Here is a 16,806-nt window from a genome sequence, read left to right as displayed (position 1 = left end):
CTTAAACTAAACCTTACACTTGGTACAATTTTATAATAATACTGTATTGGTGTATATTTATTGTAAATAATTATAAAAATAATTTATTTAATTCATCTACATACAGTCCTGTATTTTGTAGTATGATATTATTTTGTTGAATGAAATGCGATATGAACTTAAAAGATAAATCAGCATTCTTATTCAGTTCAGACATTTTTGAATTCTGAAACAATATCACATCTTTTTTACAACAATATGATATAGTCAAAACAATAATATTAATAAATTCTTAATCCTAATATTTATTAGTAATTTAATCTATATTGTAAACGTGATGATTGTAAATGCATCCATTTGTTTCATAGATGCATATTGAAAATTGTCATATAATATTTTATAAAATTAATTTATAATACCCAATGTCTTTTATATCTAAAGATTTTTACTTTCATTTACAAACTTTCAGTTTCAAAATGATTAAATTCTCTCTGCAAATAAATTCGGCGTTTCTGCAAAACAACTTTGTACAAAACCAAAATTAAACATGCTATTACTAATATCACAAATAATATTGTAATTGCTAAAAATTTAGCATCGTCGTCTAACCTTTTACCAGTACTAATTTTTGTAATGTTTTTATTCAATAAATTATTATTTTCTAAATTCGATTCAGTTCCATTTATATTTTCTGTGGAAGAATTTTGGGAAGTCGATTCGTACTCTTTAATATTTTCCAAATTTGATTCAGTGGCAATAATAATTTTATTTGTAGTAGTGCTTGGAAATGATTCATATTTACTATTTTTATATTCTGGACATTCAATTACTTGTTTTTTTAAAGAATTTAAAAATGTAACGTTCTCAAAATCATTTAAAAAGTTTGTGGTGCAAAAAACAGGATTGGGATATATATTCAAATTTACAAGTTTTGGTAAATTAATCAATGTTTCGACTGATATAATTTTTATAGCATTATGTTCAATTGCTAAGGTTTCCAAATTTGTTAAATCAATAAAAATATCTTTTACTATGGTCTCAATATAATTGTATGATATATTTAACTCTTTCAAGTGTTTTAAGCCTGTAAATGCGTCTGAGGGTAAAGAAGATAAATTATTATGATCTAAACGAAGACTTTCTAAGTTTTGGCATTTTTCAAAAACTGCATGTTCTAAGTTTAATATGTTGTTGTGATGCAAATATAACATTTTCAATGCACAATTATTCATAAATTTTTGTATAGTCGTTATATTATTATGAGTTAAATCAATTGCTTCTACATTTGAAATGTTTATACAAAAGTCTACATCACTGATTTTATTTTGGCTTAAAGATATATATTTTAATTTATCAAAGTTCACAAAAGTATCATTGTGTACACTAGAAATACTATTCTTACTCAAATCCAAATATCCAATATTTTGTAACCCTGTAAAATTTTTTGATCTTAAACTATCTCCCAAATTATTAGATGACACATGGAGCATCTGCAAATTTTCTAGCCCTTCAAAAACACCATTTTCCAAAAATTTTAAATAATTATCATTCAATGATAGAGTTCTGAGTGATTTGAAATTTCTGAACGTCCCAGGAGCTATATGTTCGATTTTGCACCAATTAAAATCCAAAGTTTCGACTTTTTCATATAAATTGCTATTGAAAATGTTACCGTCGAGTTTTTCCAGTGAACTGTTAATAAAACCGATCATTTTTGGTATTTCTACAAAATATCTGCTCATGTTTAATATTAATTCTGGATTAATTGAATAGCAAATTAATTTTGGATGCAAAATACTCAATTCGCAATCTACGAGAGGAAGTTCGGCGAGCTTTTGAGGCGATGAGAATAAATTTGCAAAAAGTGCGCAAAATATCAGAACACGTAACATGGTTGATTCTGGAAAAAAAATTATTTAATTTATAGAGTCATGTATTTTAAATATTACGTACTATATTTTCATTCATATTTATTTGGTACTACTTCTCAGGTTGGAAATATTAAGGCTTATAATACAGTTTCGTAATATCAAAAATAATATACCTAATAAAGTTCATGCATTTTAAGAAATAGTCTCCGGTGTCCAATAATTAGATATTTAATAAAAAATGTTTATATTTATCATTTGCTTGTTGCTGAAAGCATATTTGAATTTTTCCTAAGATTTACTCCAGTTTATTAAAAATTATTATTATTGCATAAAAAATGTTGTAAATTCTAAACAAAATGAATCTTATTGATATTGATTTTACTAATTAGATCTTATAATTGACGATGATTTTTTTGCGAAGTAGATAATTTTAAATTTTATTATACAGTGTGTAACAGATCCTAACATCCTAAAAAATTTAAAAAAAAAAATTATCTCAGGTTGTTTGAAACTTATGAGCTTTTAAGTGCAACCTAGAGCTTTGGCGATTTTTCGGTTATTATGGTTAATTTTTATTAATTTTATTTATTTAAACATTGGAACTGTAACATGTAAACAATAATAGAACTATTGCACCAAGTTTTAAAAAATCAGGACTTTTGTTAAAACAATTACAATTTTTAAATCGGTCGACTTTGAGAGGTCCTCCTTAAAAAAAATTACTAAAATGTTCTACAATTGGCAATGGCTTTTTTTCAGAGTAGAACATTTAAAATTGCGTTATACAGGGCGTACCACACCCTAACGTTATAAAAAAAATTATAAAAAAAATCTCAGGTTGTTTGAAAATTGTGAGCTTTTAAGTCCAATTTAGAGCTCTGGTGAAATTATCACGATTTTTAGATTATCAGTTTTTATTAATTTTGTTTATTTAACCGTTGAAACTGTAACTGTAACATTTCTAGGAAAGCAATAAAAAACAAAACAATTCCACAAAATTTTTGAAAATTGGGACTTCATGTTAAAACTATGAAATTACCATTTTTTGGTTATTATGGTCAATTTTTATTAATCTTGTTATTTACCCATTGAAACTGTGAGTACCATTTTTAGGACCACAGTGAAAAGTAATTCCACAATTGCACCAATTTTTCGAAAATTGGGACATTTTTTTTAAATTTTTTAAATCAAGTTTAAGAGGTCCTTCTTAAAAAAATGTACTAAAATGTTTTGGCAAGTTTTATCAAAACTTGGCGCAATTAGTCAGGATTGTAAAATGGTAAAAAATTTGATAATTTTATCTTAGAAAAACTTTAAGTAAAAAAATAAAATCGAGTATAAATGTATGTACTTCAATATGTAGTGTTTTAGTTTTGTGAAACCATAACTTGAAATATATAAAAACATAGTTAAAGTTAAATTAAATTAAAGCTCTTATCCTTTTTTGTTACTAGTCTTAAAAAAAATTATTTACTTTTTTCAAGATTTACAAAGTAAATACATATAGCATAAATAAAAAAGTATTGATTCAGTCTATGAATGTTTTATATTAAATAAAAATATTCTTTTGTAATCAGATATTTTAAATTCATATATTAACACCTAAATTCTTGTATTGTTCAATTAACATAAATAAAAATATTTTCCTAAGTAGTAATAATGCCATAATTATGAATAAAAAGTATATATGCGCCCACGTGCTTTACTTTATTTCAATAGCTATATAATTTTAATTACCTGTGAGTTAAATCCTTAAACTTGAACTTTATTTACACTTCAATAAACTTTTAAATAACTTTATATAATAATAATTATTTATATTCTCTATTCTAATTCCTTGTTTCTTCACTTAAAAGCCGGCAAAATAAAACCAAAACTGTGTATATTTTATACAACCAAAAAGAGTTAAATATTATTACTAAAACTAACTAATATGTTTTTATTTTCTTTATACTATATTTTAATAATTTTTATCATCACAACCATTGCAAAATTGATGTAACTACCTCGAAGTGTTCTTTGCAAATGTTGAATGGACGTTTGCTCCATGTTTTTCAAACAAATATACCACGAGGATTTGCTAAATCAGGGACGAAATTTGGTAAAATAGAAATAAATTTATAATAATAATTATTTGATATTATATAATGGAAGAATTTCATATAAATAAGCTTAATTGTATTTTATTTTATATATGGCAATTCGGCTTAAAGGACCACATGTAAACAGATCCACCATAATTATCTAAAAATCAAGGAAATATTCATACCAGAAGTGTTTTCTTTGTTGATAGTTTTTTTGGTTTTGAGCTCTTGTATTTAGTTACCTGAATATAATTTTTAGGTATAAGTTATTTAATTGTTTTGTAACATTTATTATTATTTTTAAGTTACATTCAACAGTTCTTTTTAAATAATCTATATGAAAAATTACATGTTGGGGTAATAAGAATGTTTTTAAAATTTAAAAACATCAAATTTTAACCATGGACTAGGTACTCATTTTTAAAAATCGAGTTAAAAATATTTATGCTTTTTTAATACGTTTTAGTCAACTTGAAAATGTCAAGTTGAACTATTATTAACTTCTTGTAGGATAAATTATTGTAATTGTCCAAAAATTTAAATTGAAAATGTTTGCATATCTTCACGTTTTAAAGGTTTCTGAACATTTTGTTGTTCCTTATAATAAATTGATGTATGTATGTTGATTTGGCAAAGGCAGGTCCAGCCGTTACGGAGATACGGAGCAAAGAGTGCAGAAAATGGAAATTGTGTTTTTGTGAGAACAGAGCATACTATTTAAATGATTCAAAAAGCATTCGAATCGTAATTATGGGGAGAATATCGCTAATAATAATATATTTATGACATTTAATATTCTTTAAATATATTATTACTGTACGAGAAGTAACAGCAAATTGCCTTGAGGCACGATGCCATACACCACTAGATGTTTTTTAAACACGTTTTACTCAATTTGAAAAAATCAAGTTAAACCCATGGACGACATTATTCACGCTTTTTAGTAAACAATCTAAAATAGTTATCCTTCATACTATTTATAGTACATCTCTGTATATGTCATTTAGCCATTATATCAGAACTTTCTTAGAACTGCGATAAGACGTATGAATATTGTTATATGTATATCATTTTACTTGTTATATAATCGAGAAATATGTGATAATTCAATTTCTTACGGGGCTCAAATGACAAAGTGTTTATCTGGTAAATGAGAATCGAAAAATATCAATTGATAATATGCATTCATGAAATTAGAGAAGAGATTAATTTAGTTTTGTATAACATCATTCCATATGCATAACTTTTCCATCGCATGCTTTATATTTCAAAGCACTGTATATGTATTACATTTTTTTTAGAAGATGAGAATTTGAAATTTTCATGATTTTTTTTAGATAGAAAAATTTTAAGGTATCTCTTTACTGTATTTGACATTATTTAAGTACTAGTGGTGCATGACATCGTACCCTAAGGCAAATTTTTAGAACTTCTTGAATCGTTTTTCTTCGACATTTTTGATAAATTTGAAACAGAATTGCCCTTTTTTCCAATATCTTCGAAACGAACTGCCTTTATCAAGAACTGATCAGTACAACTTCACATTAATAGAACAATCGAATGCTTTTTGAATCTTTAATGTAGATTAATTCATGTTCTAGAAATTTTGGACGTAAATTTGTGTCCCACATACATCAATTTTCGAAGATTTTTCGAAGATTTTTTTAGAAACCTTTGAAACGTAAAGATATGCAAAAATTTTCATTTTTGATTTTTTGCAACTTCTATAACTTACCCTACGAGAAGTTAAAAATGTATCTGTGTCTATATATGTAGTTGCCTTACAGTTTCAAAATTAAATATTCGACTGAATTGTTAATATACTATAAAATCTTTAAAAACATGCATGTAGTTCTAAACTATTTTTAAAAATACTTACCCATTTTGCTAGTAAAACTTGTCGTACAACTTAAAGTTGAAAAAGCTTTTATTGAGAGATATATAAAGTTTTTACTTCTATGTAAAATTACTTTTGCAGTTTCTAGTAAGTTTCAAAATATGCCTTTTTAGATTCATAATAATTTTTAATCCAAAATAAACTTTGGACTATATGTTGCATGCAATTTGTTCGAGGACAATATCAATATGAATTGAAGAGATATTAATTATTGGTTCTTTTCTTGATATGTAAAAACAAAAACTTTTTAAGATTTATCGATTTTATTTTAAATTGTAACTTACATTGTTGAGTGTTCATCTTTTTAATCTGTACTTGTTGGCGGTTAAAACATAACTAACCTCCACTCCATAATAATCAGTTTTACTTACTTATTGTCGAATAAGGGTTGATTTATAATAGTTTTATATAAATGGTACCAACTTACAAGATAAAATTACGAACTTATTTTAATGAAAATGTGATGAACATAAAATATTATAATAAATACATAATAGTTCTTAACAGAATATTGTGTAAACAAGAAAAGCTCGGTCTCTTAGATAACTCAATATTATATTCTTTCCTGTATTATAGTTATATTATTAATTACTACACTTTTAAAAGCTTGTGTGCACTGTAACTATTGGAAGAATGAAAAACGACAATAGACATAAAATTTGAAATATTTATTACTCGTAAATGTTTGAGTACTGAATACTTGAGTAGTTGAGTACTGAATATTAAAAATTCTAAATTTAAAAATATAATATAAAAATTATAATACTGCCTAAAGGGGATGGCAGTTTACTAACTAATACTAGACTAATACTTCTAAAATAATTAGAATTTTTCTATAATCTCACAATTTTGTACAATTTCTTAGAATGGTACATGGGTTTAAAGTAAGGATACATTAATAAGAGCAGTATAAAAAGGGATGTGGCGTATTCACTTAAGCTATGGAAAATATATGGAAAAATTATATAATTTGCACTTGCATCCTGTGCTCACTTAAACTAAACAATGATCATAATATATTTAACGAATTCTTAACATTAGAACTTATTTTTTTATCAAAGTCTCATATCGTATTCTTCTTGTTAATTGCGATTTTGTATGAAAATGTGCCTGTACCCTTTATTTATTATTATAGATTGTTTATGCACTGGGTGTCCTAGAACTTAACATCAAGACGAGACGGGGTATTGACCTTAACTGCCTTACAAAAATAATAAAAAAATGTTTATAGCGTTGAGTAAGATGTACTAGCAAAAATCATGACATTTTAAGATTTTTATTTTTTACTCAAAATTTTTCATATAAAATTATCAAGTATTTTACCATTTTGAAATCCTGATTAAATGTGCCAACTTTTGATGAAACTTGCCAACACACTTTAGTACATTTTTTTAAAAGGTGGATCTCTCGAAGTCGTTTGATCATACAAATTTTAAATTCATAGTTCAACAAAAAGTCTTGAAATTAATTCTTGAAAACTTGGTCTAATTGTGTTATTATTGCTTACTGCGATCTTAGAAATGTTATTCACGATTACAGTTCCAAAGTTTAAACTGACAAAATTAACCACATTAACCGAAAAAATTCCATAATTTTATCAAAGCTCTAGGTTGCACTTGAAAGAATGCTCAAAAATGTCAAACAACGTGAGATAACTTTTTTTCTAAATTTTTCATGAGCTTCATATCAATACTATTACCCCGTTTTGGCATGATGTTAAGTTCTAAGACACCCTGTATAATAATATAATACAAAATTTATTATCTAATTTATTCTTTTTGTTGCAGATGGAAAGGCAGTGTATATAAATTAGTATGGAGGGAACTTTTAGCATATTTAGCATTGTATTATGTGATAAATTTAGTATACAGATATGCATTGGACGACCACCAACAAAAGTAAGTAGATTCCTTTGTTATTTAAGGAAAGAGATAAAAAACATACAAAAGTATCAATATAATAGAAAACATTGTAACATACCCTGGATAGATAAGAATGTTCCAAATGGTTGTCAAAAAATATTTTTATTTATAAATCTAATATAATAATTGCTCAAACATTTGTGTTTATTTATCATCTACGAGCTTTTACATCTTTACTACATTTTAATAAAATATTTTATTCTCTATTTTTCCTTTAACTTTATCATATTAAAGATCATGTTATTATTTACGTGTAAATTGTATATAAATTAATGAATTTTAATTATAAAACACGTTGAACAAGTATTTTAATATTGATTTATGAATCAACAACGTGAGTTTTCTTCAATACACGTGGTTAGGATTTGGTTTATTTATTCTACAATATTATTATTTTAGAAGATTTGAATCTTTTAACCAATTTATTTCAAATTATTGCTTTTGTTAATTTAATAAGCTCATCCTATTGTAAAAAATATTTCATAATAAATTATTCAGATGATATTGAAAAACTTTTCTAAATAAATATAATTGAGTAAATAAATTTCTTTCTTCATACTGGAAAGATTGACTGAAAATCAATTGGAAAGATTTTTTAGAAAGGAGTTTAATTTTAAAGAAATTTGTTTTTTAGTATATTTATTTTATATTTTTAGTATATTTATTTTATTGTACTGTAAGTCATTACATTACTCTTAATATTGATCATTTATCCTAACGTCCAATAAAATGATTAATAACTCTATTACTAATTGACTTTAATAAGACGTCTTCATTTTTTTTATCATTTGTCATTCCATCTTGTAACAATGTAAATATTTGACGTCGTGGGCATTTAACAATAAATACATTTAATAATTATTCATCATATATGAGATAATTGTATTCTGCATATCATTGGCACCGATTTTGAATAAAACCCATTGTGCGAAACGCCTTCTGAAAACTTTCGATTTTTTGACAATTGTAATAACAATTTCACTTTATGAATATATAAAAATAATAAAAGTTGATGGTTGAATAAAACTAGAAATAATAATTTATGAACAAGCAGCTGGAGTGGCGTTTTTATTGAAAGCAAGTTTCATGTGCTTTCTGACATGTGAAAACAACTGAACCCAATTTTTGGAATTTCTAATTTTGTGGCATTTTTTAATTATTATTTTAAATAAAAAAACTGATTAATACAATTTTCAATAAATCTTTAGGTAAAACTTGTAATTACTTGAACAAAGGTCTTTCTGGTACAATTTAGATGTTTTCAGCTTTGAATTTTATATTTGTTGCTTCAAAAGCAGTCATGCAAAATGTTTGTACTGAAGTATATAAAACTTAGTATATAAATTCAAAGTAAATTTCATCTAGTTTTCGTTATGCTAAGAAAAATTTAATGACCAAGTGCAAAATTTTCAAGATATTTAAAGAATTGCAGAAAAGTGCACCAAATTTTCAAACGCGTAAAGGCAAGTGCAAACTTGTTTTTTTCAAAATTTTTGTACCCAAAATATGTTACACTAATTACGTTTGGATGAAGTTTTATATAGCACTAGTAAAAAAATGAACGTCTGTGATATTCTTAAGTTTTTAAATTAATTTTAACAAATTTTAGCATTAGATGCTAGTTGAAGTTAAAAGCCAAAACTCAAAAATCTTTATCAAAATCGAAAGATATTCACAACTATCTCCAGAACTTTTTTGAATTTTTTTAATTGATTCTGATTTTTTTGCAAAAATGTTGATAAATTCTAAGCTTTTCAAACATTGTTAAATACACACTTCAATATAGAAAAAAAACTTTACTAATCATAAAAAAACTGATAAATATGAGTAATTAAATTTGTCTAAATCTAAATCTAAATATCATTACAACGTGTGTCCAAAGTATTCAGACAGATTTTTAACATCGATGAAACATAAAAATGAACAAATTTCAAATTCTGCAAATGAACTTCATCTTCATCTTCAAAAAGTTCTAAGAACCCCTAGGAGCTTTTTCCATAATTATATCACAACGATTTAAATAAATACCTCGTGTATGTACCTCTTAAAGTTGCACAAAAAATCTCAAGTATTTTGCAAAAAAAACATACAAAATTATCTTAGGGCCATCAATCTTTTCCAGTTTTGTTGCTTGAGGGCATTGGCACCTCAATGACCTTCTGACGACCTTGAAAACAAGTTTTACCGCTCGAACTGATAAAAGTGCTCGCAATTATTGTAATTCGAATGTTGTGGTCATCGAATTCTTCATAATAAAAATAATATTAATAATTAATTATTAAAAAGCAAAGTTTTGAGAGTCATATCAAAAATATAAAGACGTGAATTTTTACATATGTATTTTTAGTCTATTCTGACTGAATCTTTTCTTCTTACCTTACGAATAAACTTGTTTACATAATGTCTGAGTAAGAAGTCATCTTATATAATAACATTAGACTTTACTGATTGGCATCACTTCTAATTAATTTAAAATTAATCGATAAAATGAAAGTTATCAAGGTTTTAATAATAACATTGACAAGGTAAACACCGATCACTGGCATTGCATGTACCTGTATGATTCAAAAACATTAATTATTAAAATTAAAAGTGTTTATTTTAGTATCTGACTCATATTTTACACTTGTAATCTACTTTATGTAAAAAAATAAAAAAATGACATGTATGAGTATAAGATTTTTCTGATGGAATCATTTACAATGTTTATTTATTAAATCATTATCGTTCGGCATTATTGAATTCTAAATTTAGAATTTATGGAGTTTAGAAAAGAATTCATAAATATTATTGAAATTATTTTTTAAAAATATTTCAGCAATGCAGTATTGTTTTCAACAACTATACTCTATTAACTAATTTATTTCAATTGATATGGTTTCGCAGAAATATGTGTTAGTATTTAATCAATAATTCATTCAATTAATTTGATTTATACATACTTAATTAGTAAAACGTGTGATTTTGCATGGATTTTTTAAATCGAAACTATATAATAATAATTATTTTTTATTTTGTTTTCTCTACTCTTTTTTGTTTGCTCTACATATTTATTTTGCAATTATTAAAACGAAACTGAAATTATTAAATAGTAAGAGAATTTTAATTTTTTAATTTTTTGCTATATGTGCATATATTATTATTTTATTTTGGAAGCATTTATTTGAAAAATTTATTTATGATTTTTTATTTATTATGAGTTTTTTTGTTTTATGATTATTTCTACGTTTCGGGAATATAGAATGTCCTCTTCTTCAGGATTTTTGAATCATTCCAATTACTAGTTCTGCAGAAGAATTAATATATAAAATATAATATATAATGTAATATATAAAATAAATAAATTATTTATTCACAAAATAAATTATTTATTTATTTTTTAATAATATTAGCTGTCAGGAAAATTTCTATAATTACATATATATTATAATATTAATTATTTTAGTATATAACTGAAATTTTTTTGAATTATAGTTTTTTTCAATTATAGTTTTAGATTTAATTTTACTAATTGATATTTCATTTGTTTTAGGACTTTCCAAAAAATTCAAAAATATTTTGGAGCACAAAGCGAAAGTATACCAATGTCCTTTGTGTTAGGTTTCTATGTATCACTGGTTGTCAAAAGGTGGTGGGATCAATTCAGATTGCTGCCATGGCCGGACACGCTGGCTTTGTATATAAGTGCCGGAATTCCGGGAGATGTAAGTTGATAACAAATTTATATTAGACTTATAAATTTATATGAAAAAATCAGTATTATTTGTAAACAGTAAATTTTATCCAACCAGTGAGTTATAAATGATGTAATTTTTTTTATTGTAGAAAACATAGTACCATTAAGCACAAATTTTGTAAAAGCTCTTCTGTAAATGCTCTTTTGACATTTATTATTCATTTGAAAAAGTTTGCAAATTCTGTTTGAAATATTATTTAAATTATAAATTGTCATTGCCTTTATTTATGCCCTTATCCAATTTTCAGAAGCTTTCTTCTTCATTCGTCAACATCAGCTTTTCTATTTTAAAATTAAGAAAAAAACAGGCGGCATATTTCAAATTATTCATATGGTGCATTAGCTTAGTTTTGATTTGTTTATTTTGTAAGTAAATCATATTTAGTATCATTTTTACATTGATATTCTTGAATCTTAGATTATTTATTACTCCGCAAATGTAATATTTATATAAATTATAAAAAATATTGTATCATGACATATCGGAAATCTAATTTCTAAATCGAAATCACATTTTCCAAAATAGTGTTATCTATTTTGCCAATTCGTCTTTTTACTTCCAAATACATAAATAAATGCAACTTGTCAAATTACACAATAATTTTGTTTTATCTTTTTTTTTTTTTTCAAGACAATGCAGTATGTATGTGCTGCTTCTTTTCCCAAATATTCATTCCATCTATTATAGCCTCTGCAGAATAAATTCCACATTTAATTTTAAATTCATTTCTAGTAAATATTCTCCGGTAGATAGATAAATTCCGGTCATGTTTCTGTTTTATTACGAATTCTCCGTAAGTCCGTGCTGAAGCGCATTCATCACTTCTGGCAAATGTCGACAAATGACCAACTTGAATATTATATCCAAGTGAAAGGTGCAATACCTTCCAGGGAATGCAATTTTAATAATTTAATAAATATAATAAGTTGACTAGTGTTGGAGAATGGCATGATGCCTTGCAAACTATTGCTAGGATAATTTTCAGATAAATATTAGATTTTTTGGAGAAACATCCCAAAACAATCGAGGCATCACCTAGATTTAGAAATATAGCTCCATTTGCAGAATATTAAAGTTTACCTAAAAATATTAGATAATTCAATTATCCTTTACCTCAGGGAAGTCCAAGTACAAATCAATTTCAATCCATTAAATGTTGACAAACCCTGTTCTGCATATATACTTTCTATAATGGCCTGTTCTTCTGAGAACCACGGTCGTCTACTGATAATACACCGGAATTTCACCAACGCCATTGTCGATCAGAAATTACTTGGAAATAAAATCAATCATTTTGCAAATCGACGTTCGATTTATGACAGATTAGATCATAATAAATATCTATTATCGGAATAGATCGTTTTATATATTGTTGTAAATGTTTCGTAATTTGAAAAACAGCAATCAGAGCCATTCTTAGGTGTTTTATGAGCTGTGAGGCAACCCAGTGGTAGATTATTCTCTTGTGATGATATAATTATTAGGTAGTCTATTTGTACATGAAATTGGAATTTAGATATGCATTTTTAAGTGAAAACTGATATCACTACTGCTTTTACTATTTGAGCCACGTACAAGCCCATGTTTACTGAATAATTGATACTGAAATTGTAAAAATTCCTTTACTATTTTTTTAATAAGCTGATAAGATATTTATTATTATATCAATATTCATTACTTAGAAAAAATTCAGTAAATTTAAAGACATGAGTAAATAAGTGTTGATTGATTAATATAATATTCGGTGTTTAATATCTGTATATAATTTTATTTAATTTAGTTTATTCATAATTCGAATATAATTAATATAGATAAATTAAATACTGACCAATGTTTTTTTAAAAATATCAGTACCTACGTACTTACTTTTGCAGTACTTTGCAAAATATATTATAACGAATTAAAAGGCTAAAGGTAACCCTTTAATGTAACTTCATCCACTACGTTAAATTTTTATTTTTAAATGTTAAATTTTTTTTTATAATAAATTTTCAATATTATTAATAACTTACTAAGTTTTATCAATCATAAAATTTATAATCTTATTCATTGTTCATTTTTAAATTCAATTTATTTTTCAATTTTTCTTGGCGTTGGAAATTTTGCATTTTGGCTTCAATGAATTTGATTTTTAATTATTATTTTTTTAAATAGTAGTAATTTTGTCCTTATTTTATTTTCAGGAAGAAAGGGGTAGACTAATGCGTCGTAACATAGTCAGATATGCAGTTTTATCATATGTTATCACATTGCAAAGGGTCTCTTTGCGGGTCAAAAGGAGATTTCCTACATGGCAACATTTGGTGGATAGTGGTATGATAAATTAATAGATATTTTTATAAATATTATGAAATAATTTTTTGATATTATTGTGAAGCTTTTCGAAGTTTTGTCGATTAACTTACATTTTATTGTTGATTTGTTGTCTTTCACCTGGGTCAATAATTGATTAAATAATTGAGGATTTATAATTTGTCACCAGTTCTGAGCAAATCAGAATCATTCTGTTCGAAATTTCCAAATTATCACAAGTCTGCTGATCGAAACAAATTCATTGGCATTGATTAAAAAATTAAGTATTTGGAACTTGGTTTTGACGTTATGGCCGAACCCATGATCTGACACCAGTTGTGGGCATTTACGAATCATTCTGATCTAAAACTCCAAATTACCACAAGTCTGTTAATTGCAAAATTTTCATCGACATTGATTGAAAAATTGAGAATTTGAGATTTGGTTTTGACGTAACTAGCAAAGCAATAATCTGTAACCAGTTCTGAGCAAATCGGAATCATTCTGATCCAAATCTCCAAATTATCACAACTCTGCTGATCGCAGACTGAAAAGTTGAAGTTTTGGGATTTGTATTCGATGTCATATCCAAACCCATGATCTGTTAACAGTTTAGAGAAAATCAGCATCATTTTGATCGCATTACAAGTCTGCTGATAGCAACTGACTGAAAAATTGCGGTTTTGGTATTTGGTTTTGACTTCATGACTAAATTCATGATCTGGAGTTTCTGGACAAGTTTGGAGCAAATCAGGCTCAGTCTGATTCAAAATCACAAGTCTGCTGATCACAACATCATCATTGACATTGACTAAAAAATTGAGGTTTTGGGATTTGGATTTGACGTCATGTGATTTGTCACCAGTTTTGGGCAATTCACGGTCATTCTGAACCAAATCTCAGACATTTAATAAAAATTGGAGCATTTGGATTGACGTCATTATCAAACCAATGATCTGTCACCATTTCTCAGCAAATCAGGATCATTTTCATGCTAATTTTTAATTTAACATAAGTCTGCTGATCGCAACATCTTCAGACACTTTTCTGGTGATTTTTTTTTAAATCAATTTTTTTTCAAAATTGGGACTATATATTCATCCAAAGCAAAATTGATCATGAATTACGTAGTTGCTGACCAATTTCTATATTTTTATCTGTCAAGCACAAATTAAGTATGCTATGTACTTAAAACTCTTCCTCTATATTCTAGACATGTTTGTTAACATACCAAAAACAAAAAAATCTTTATATAATTTTTAAGGTTTACTTTATTATTTGAACCGAGTGTCCAAGGTATTCAATAAAAATCAGTAATTAATAATATACAGGTAGTCATAAAAAAGATTACATTTTACTATTCTCAAATATATTTTAATGCGGGTTCTTTGTCGTCATAGATTTCTATTTAATTACATGCAGGCTAAAATATTGAAACTACAAACTTATAAATTACATAGGGGAGGTAGGAGCTTATTGTAACACTTTTACAAAAAATGTAGTGTCTTCAGTAGCCAAATTTACATGAGCCTATTTCTCACAAAATATATATTCCACCCAATAATCTTTACTCGAATTTGTGTATAATTCTTGTACGTTACAAGGAGTCTTAAGGATTTATTTTAACTAATCCCAGATGTGTTTTTTTTTCATTAATCAAGATAACTATATAAACAATTTAGGAATCTTAAAAAATATTACATATTATCAAAAGTTGATAAATTTGAAGCAAATTAAGATATATTTCAAATAAGTCGATAATAATGATGCAAATTAATAATTTATTATTATTCAAGATCCTATTGAAAAACGTCTGATACTACATACTCTTCTTACAATAACCCCCAGCTCCCCTACACACATCTATTTATAATTATTTCAATCAAATTTCAAAACCTTCATCAAGCGTATTAAATTTAAACCCGACAGTAATTAGTTCTGTCAACATAATTATAATTTACTCTTTGACTTTTATCTTGTTCTGGGTATTAATTTTCAATTTTCCGCATCTCAATCTATTATATAACTTTTTCAATCGGTGTTTTTCTGATTTATTAAGTGTAGTTATATAATTATGCGTCATGGTTGTAGAATCGCATTATTGCTAATACATGCAAATTTTATATATAAAATACTTAATTGCACTTTAAGTGCTTTAATTGGATCGTTAGCTGCTCGTGTTAAAAATAAATTTGTAACAAACAAAATATTTATTTAAATATTATCTTGATAATAATAATAGATCTAAGATTATATTCCTCAAACAATAGGAATAAAAAAATGGTTAAATCCCAGAAGTTTGACTTTATTATATTGTCTCAGGAAAGTATTGCTTCAAGAAAATTTGAACTGCGTAGTTGTTTAGCAAATTTTATTGATCATAAAAATATTATCAACAACGAAACGTGACGCTTTTTAAAACAACAGAGGCATATTTGTTAAATAAAAATCAATTTAAAATGTTTTGTTGATCTCAACTGGATCTTGGATAAACTAGCAAAGACGTATCTTTGACAGATCAAATTAAAAAAAATATATACAATGGATGTTTCGACAATTTTTTGTGAGCAAACAAAGAATTTTTTGTCTTATAATTATATAAATTAGGCAAGTTTTCAGAAGATCAATTTATAATACTTGAATCGCTTTCAACTCTATACATCTCTGATAAAGCAGCAATTTATTGATTCAGAAATTTTAAAACTTACATTTTTGATATAGGGTAGGGCAGGGCACAAAGATCTAATTTGACTTCAAGTCTAAACCAAACTAGTCTAAACAAGTCACAACACATTACACATATCAAACAAACAACAATCAAACTATGTTCAGGAAAATTCGCAATTAACTTCTAAATATAGAAATGTGTTTTTTTAACTATTTTACTGGAATTTTCATTTGTCCCTTTTAACCCAATAAATGTTAAAAAAGTTATATTAATCACAAAAAATCGAAAATAATTTTTTTTTATATATCTTGACGTTTCAAAAGTTCCTGAACATTTTGGCATACCTTAGAGAAAAT

General features: G+C 25.8%; 1 protein-coding gene across 1 annotated transcript in view; it reads left to right on the top strand.

Moving 5' to 3' along the window:
* LOC113380558 (bestrophin-4-like) overlaps positions 1–13,817 on the top strand; it is a 36,849-nt gene extending 23,032 nt beyond the window's left edge. Inside the window, exons 2-4 of the mRNA XM_026619746.1 lie at positions 7,619–7,729; positions 11,286–11,457; positions 13,674–13,817. Coding sequence (XP_026475531.1) covers positions 7,619–7,729; positions 11,286–11,457; positions 13,674–13,817 — 427 coding nt within the window. The remainder of the gene's footprint in view (positions 1–7,618; positions 7,730–11,285; positions 11,458–13,673) is intronic.
* The last annotated feature ends 2,989 nt before the right edge of the window (positions 13,818–16,806 follow it).

Source organism: Ctenocephalides felis, unplaced genomic scaffold (genome assembly GCF_003426905.1).
Source record: "Ctenocephalides felis isolate EL2017-DRISC unplaced genomic scaffold, ASM342690v1 CF-g0.4_SCAFFOLD_00845, whole genome shotgun sequence".
In the NCBI taxonomy this organism is placed as follows: Eukaryota; Metazoa; Arthropoda; class Insecta; order Siphonaptera; family Pulicidae; genus Ctenocephalides; species Ctenocephalides felis.
Note: the sequence above shows the minus strand (reverse complement) of the source record. Positions and strands in the feature narration are given on the sequence as shown.